The sequence below is a fragment of the Cyprinodon variegatus genome, unplaced genomic scaffold (assembly GCF_000732505.1).
Source record: "Cyprinodon variegatus isolate N-32 unplaced genomic scaffold, C_variegatus-1.0 Scaffold1115, whole genome shotgun sequence".
Taxonomy (NCBI): Eukaryota; Metazoa; Chordata; class Actinopteri; order Cyprinodontiformes; family Cyprinodontidae; genus Cyprinodon; species Cyprinodon variegatus.
In genome coordinates this window covers 133,334-139,212 of record NW_015151568.1, presented here as the reverse complement: position 1 = coordinate 139,212, position 5,879 = coordinate 133,334, and the positions used below count along the sequence as shown (strand labels likewise).

Below are 5,879 nucleotides of genomic sequence, written 5' to 3'. Positions count from 1 at the left end.
AAGAAAAGGGACAAGAAGAGAGGGACACAACCTAGAACAGATAATGGATGTCTATTCTATTAACATTTCTCTATCTGGAGAATGGGGCTGTTTGATGTGTTGGTTTCTCTATTCAGAGGGCCCCCTGCCTGTCTTTGCCTAGGGCCCCACATTTCCTAAATCCGCCCTGCACAGCTCTTCAATATTTACATCATAGGAGTCGTTCAAATTCAATATGCATCTAATAACCAGATAAAATAGAGCATAAAGCATGAAAACAATATATATCACACTCATTAGAGATGCTTATTATTTATAAACTAAATCCATCCTTCTATCTTTGTGCAGAAAGTCTTAGTATCTCCATTTAGTTTCGGCCATTGAGGCCAGGGAAACTTTGTTGCTAACTTAATTTGGCCGTAAACATTTTGCTCTAACTGACCAATCAGAGGAAAGAAAATTCCTCCAGCTGGCCCCGTGGGGCAGATCTGAAACCTGATTGGTTAAAGAAAATGTTCTTCACTAATATTGTTAAGGAAACATCAGCAGCACTGCTGGTTCTGAAGGCCCTGGGCAGATTTGATTCACATAGCAACACACTGAGGCTGAAATCTGATTGGACAAAAAATAAAGCAACCAGATAAATCAAATGCACTGGAAAAAATCAAAATCTAGATAAGTAATTTTTTTCTCAAAATAAGTGCATTTGTTCTCAAATTGAGAAGGTAAAACAGACATTTTGCCAATTGAACAAGACAATTTATATTTAAATAAGGAAACACAATTGCATTTTTCTTATTTCAAGTGCATTTTATCTAAATATCTTATTTTAAGAGTAAAAATACTCATTCCATTGGCAAATCATCTCATTAACCTGCTCAAATTAAGTGTAAATGCACTCAATTTGAGAAATATTTACTTATTTCTAGATCGTTTTTCCAGTGTGGAGGCAGCGCAGACAACAGAAACGCTACAAAATGAAGAGAACTGATTGTTTGGAATAAATTAATACAATTAGATAGAAGAAATTTAAAGTATATGTTGTGATTGTAGGTTAGTGTTTCTGATAGATTTTAGGCCAGCAGTAAAGGCTTTGATGGCCCTGACCGCCCACCACTGCCCTATACATGACACAATACTTTAATTCAGACTTTTTAATGTGAAGCTTGCTTTATATTTGCTTTTTTAACATTTATGCCTCCCTGGTGTTGGAATAACTGGTGACTCAGCAGATTTCCTGCCTGGTATTTGGTGTGATAGAGTTTGCTTTTGTAGCATTGTCCTAACCAAGGAAAAATCAACATCTAGATCAGTAATTTTTTCTTAAAATAATTTCATTTGTTCTTGGAGTAAGGAGGTAAAAGCGACATTTTACCAATGGACCAAGATAATTAACATTTAAAATAAGAAAACACAATTCCATTGTCTTATTTCAAGTGCATTTTATCTAAATATCTTATTTTACGAGTAAAAATACTCATTCCATTGTAGGGGTGGGTATTGCCAAAGACGTCATGATGCGATTCTATCACGATGCATCACGATACTTGAATTATTGCGATGCATTGCAATATTTTCTCCTCCATGTTTTGTTTTTGAATGACTCGGCGCAGTATCCCACGGCCGGAAATGCTTGTGACACAAGGCAGCGTGCTTCAACAAATCCGCAGCGACATCTACTGGACTGGAAGTTGTATTACACTTGTTTTTGGCTGATGTTCGCCAACCATTCATGCAATTTTATTTATTATTTTTTTTAAATTAATAATCGATACTTGGTGTCAAGAATCAATGCAGTAGATCACGAAAATTAGAATCACGATGCATCATCATGACGATTATTTTGTACACCCCTATTCCATTGACAAATCGTCTCATTTACCTACTCAAATTAAGGGTAAATACACTTAATTTGAAAAAATTAATATATTTTTAGATTGTTTTTCCAGTGTATGTTGGTTCCAGACCAACCTTTGCCCCACGGTCAGGGATGTTAGAGTGGCCTCTGTCACGGATCATAATAAGAGGGCCTTCGGCCCCTAAGGCTGGGAAGGATTACTCATTTTAATAGCCTGCCGAGGTGGTGGGGGGGGGTTTATCTTCCATTCCCAAAAAACTTTATTGTTAAATCTAGCACGTCTTTATATTCAGGTAGATCGATTTTCACAGAAGTAATATTAAATACCACAATAAAAAAAAACACACATTTACATTGATTGTAACACAGCTGTAGTTTTTTTTTCCATTTTGATCCTAATGTCATGTTTTCTGTCTCCTCTTAGTGCCTCCAGCTCCTGTTTTACAGCTTGAAGCCCTTAACTGCACCTCTCTGAGGGCCCGCTGGCAGACCCCCCCAGACTCTGTGGCTGTGCTGGGTTTCCGGCTGTGCTACCATGAGGAAGGCCAACCAGAGCAGCCAAGCATCCTGCTGCAGGCCCACACCTACGCCTACACCATCGGAGGCCTTGGTATGTAGTGAGATGGGTTGGATTTCACAGCTTTTTGCAGATCTTTGTCGTTATGACGGAGGGTGACTGATGTTCCCTCTCAGATTTTATTTTTATTTTTTTTGCATGACCTCATTTGATTCCCTGGGCAGTCAGATGCTGCATTTGCATTTCCAGCCTCTGTTCTAATCAATATGGACTGACCGCTCCTGTCTAACCAGTAGCCTTTCTCCAGCCTTGCCTTAGTGTTGTGTGAAAGCAGGCTGTGGGGGTTAGAGGTCAGTAACCAGATGTCCCCCCCCCCACTCCCATCCAAAGTCCTGCTTAATTATGCAAAGCCATTGTGTTCTGTCCTGGACCAGATCGTCTCTGTGAGGACCTGGGCCGCCTCCTTTCAGCTGGACTTTAGTGAACACAGACAAAGAGCTCTGGGAGGGGGCCAGGCTGGACCCATCATCTGACCTTTAGCCATGAGACAGCAGCCTTGGATTTAAACTTCCTGCCCCCACTGGTCATCTGTGCTGTTCATGCAAATAACCAGCAGTTTTAACGAGAAACATACTGAAAACAAAACTAATAGTTTTCCCTAAATCAGAGTTTAGATTTTTTCCATTTATACCAAATCAGTTTTGTGTTTCCTTACAAACTCAAACAGGAGAAAGTTCCAGTTGATTTTTCTGCCAGTAATCATCCTCCTTTCTCTTGTTTTTATTTATGTTTTTTAATAAATATTCGTATAAAGTTCTTCTGTTCTGTTGCGCTAAGTTTAAGGCTACAATACAAGTCCAGTGGTGGTGGGGGGGGGCCGAGCGATTGAGAAAGAGGGGAAACAAAAAGGGGGCCATCTCCGCTCCCACAACCCCGCACCCAGATTCCTTCTGTTCTGTGTTGGCCTGGCTGGGTGACCCCAGTAACCCCCCCCCCCCTATTCCTTAGAGTCCCATGGGCTTTGGATCCCAGCAGCTGAACATCGCCCGTGCCCCCCCCTGGACACACTGCTGTCATTGGTCAATACCTTAAGGCTGACCTTTCACACTGGAGGCATAAAACAAACCTAACATTCTTTAAAGCGTCCAGATTGGAGACCAGGGGGGGGGGCGATGGCTTTTCAGGTTGAAACACATTTTTTATTGTGCTTATCATTGGTAACCATGCCTCCTCTACCTCTCTGTATCTCATATAGTTTATATTTGTAGGTATTGATCTAACGATTACTTTGCAAATCGATTAATCTGTTGATTATTTTTTTCAATTAATAGATTAATAATCGGACGGCCATTTTTTACAAAATGAAACCGAAACGTTTCCACCTGAGGAGTTCTGCATAGAGCATATTAACAGAGGAAGAAGTTTTTATCTTAAATGCAAAATATTTATATACATTTTTTTTACAGTTTTGGTATAATTACTGCTCCAAGTTGGTCACTCTTTCAGCTAAAGGCGTGTTTTACAGTCTCCATGTTCCAGTTAATGATTAATCAATGATTAAATTAGTAGAGAATTATTTAGATAATCGATTAATCGGATTAATTGTTTCAGCTCTAACTGATCTGTTGTTGTTCCTCTTTAAGTTTCTGAATCTGGAGGTAAAGAAAAGCTGAAATTCCAGGCCTGTGATTGTCCGTGGTGGAGCTTCCAGCTCCCTGATCTTTCTCCTCCTCTTTCCAAAGAAATGCACATGACAAACCAGAGGAGACGAACAAAGGAGACCATGCATTGTCCAAACATGGCCCCTTAATGACCTGCTAAATCACGTCGCCTCTCACTCCTTCAGCCTCGTCTTTTATAAATCGCCCTTCTCTGTTTTCTAATAATGGGTCTCCTAACCTTCGTCTATGTTGGGTTTTTACAATTTTGCACCATTTGCGTTTCATTGGCAATGCTGGGTCTTTACACTGAGAGAAATTGCTTTCTTTATTGAAGTTGTTGTCGGTTATATTCTAGATCCAAGGAGAAAATACCATGTGAAGATTCTGGCGATCAGCAAAGTTGGCGATGGTTATCAGACAGACCAAACCCTCAGCACTCCAGGATGTGTGTGTGAGTATATATATAATCAGGTGACACCTGTCTGTTCATCTGTTGTTTTTTTTTTAAATGTACTTTCTGCTTGAATCATTTAGCGGCCAGAGACCAGCTGGCGGTGGCTCCTCCCCCTCCGCATCAGGTCACCGTCTTAATCAGCAATTCCTCTGCCGTGTCCCTTCGTTGGAGCCGCCCTGCTTTTTCCTCTGGAAAGCCAGTGAGCTACACGGTCCGCTGTACACCTGTGGGCACGCACAACGTCTCCGCTATACGCTACATACAAACGTAAGCCCTCCAGGAAGCCGGTGCTTCTTCTTCTTGAAATGTTCTCTGTCATTCGCTAAATGCGGTTGCCTGATGTTTTCTTCACAGCACCAAGCAGAGTGTTATGGTTCGAGATCTGCATCCAAACACTCAGTATGAGTTTGTTGTTCGTCTCCATGTGGACGAGATGTCCAGCTCATGGAGTTCTGTGGTTTATCATCAGACTGCACCAGCAGGTAATCCATTAGACCTGCGTAGCATCATTTCATCATGATGATGTGGCTTTAATAGGTTTAATTAATATTCCCATCAATGCTCTGTATGCAGCGCCTAGCCACCCACCAGCAGGAGTTCGAGTGACTCTGATTGAGGATGACACAGCTCTGGTGTCCTGGAGGGAGCCCAGCGAGCCTCATTTGGTGGTTACACACTACACCATACTGTACGCCTCACAGCAAGCCTGGATGGCCGGACACTGGCAGCGGATCCAGAGAGAAGGTCAGATCGGTTTTTATACGGTTAAATGTTAACTCTGGACAAAACAAGTCATTTCTGGGGGTTTTTGGCACTTTTCTTGTAAAAATAAAACGATTCTGCAAAGAAATCTTAAAAAAAAAAAAAAAGAATTACCCTCTGCAGTTATTAATTTCCATCCATCGATTTTCCGTCACGCTTTATCCCTGGGGTGGCGATAGGTGCTGGTGCCTAACTCCAGCTGTCTACGGGTGAGAGGTGGGGTCCATCCTGGACAGGTCGCCAGTCCATCGCAGTAAATGCAGAAACAAACAACCATTCACTCACACTCACACCTAAGGAGAATTTAGAGAGGCCAATTAACCTGACAGTCATGTTTTTGGACAGAGTACCCGGGGAGAACCTACGCATAATCAGGGAGAACATGCAAACTCCATGCAGAAAGACCCCGGGCCGGAACCTTCTTTCTGAACCTCTACAGTCATTAATTTAATATTTGGTGTCATAATGATCCGTTTCCATAACAATCCCTCCAATTAAACCACCGGCAAATTTTTTTTGTTTTAAATATTTTTAAACTTTTTTTTAGTTTCGTCAAAATCCTTTAAACTCCTTTGCAATAATCCCTGACTCTCTGTAACCATTTTGATAAAGCTTCTAGTTAGAGTGGCTCAGGTTATTCTGAGCTAT

The 5,879-nt window shown here is 41.3% G+C and overlaps 1 protein-coding gene across 1 annotated transcript in view; it reads left to right on the top strand.

The window, feature by feature from the left end:
* The window catches only part of LOC107101574 (protogenin-like), a 19,866-nt gene that overhangs the window by 11,446 nt on the left and 2,541 nt on the right, over positions 1-5,879 (top strand). Inside the window, exons 7-11 of the mRNA XM_015400527.1 lie at positions 2,247-2,447; positions 4,371-4,466; positions 4,550-4,736; positions 4,824-4,951; positions 5,043-5,213. Coding sequence (XP_015256013.1) covers positions 2,247-2,447; positions 4,371-4,466; positions 4,550-4,736; positions 4,824-4,951; positions 5,043-5,213 — 783 coding nt within the window. The remainder of the gene's footprint in view (positions 1-2,246; positions 2,448-4,370; positions 4,467-4,549; positions 4,737-4,823; positions 4,952-5,042; positions 5,214-5,879) is intronic.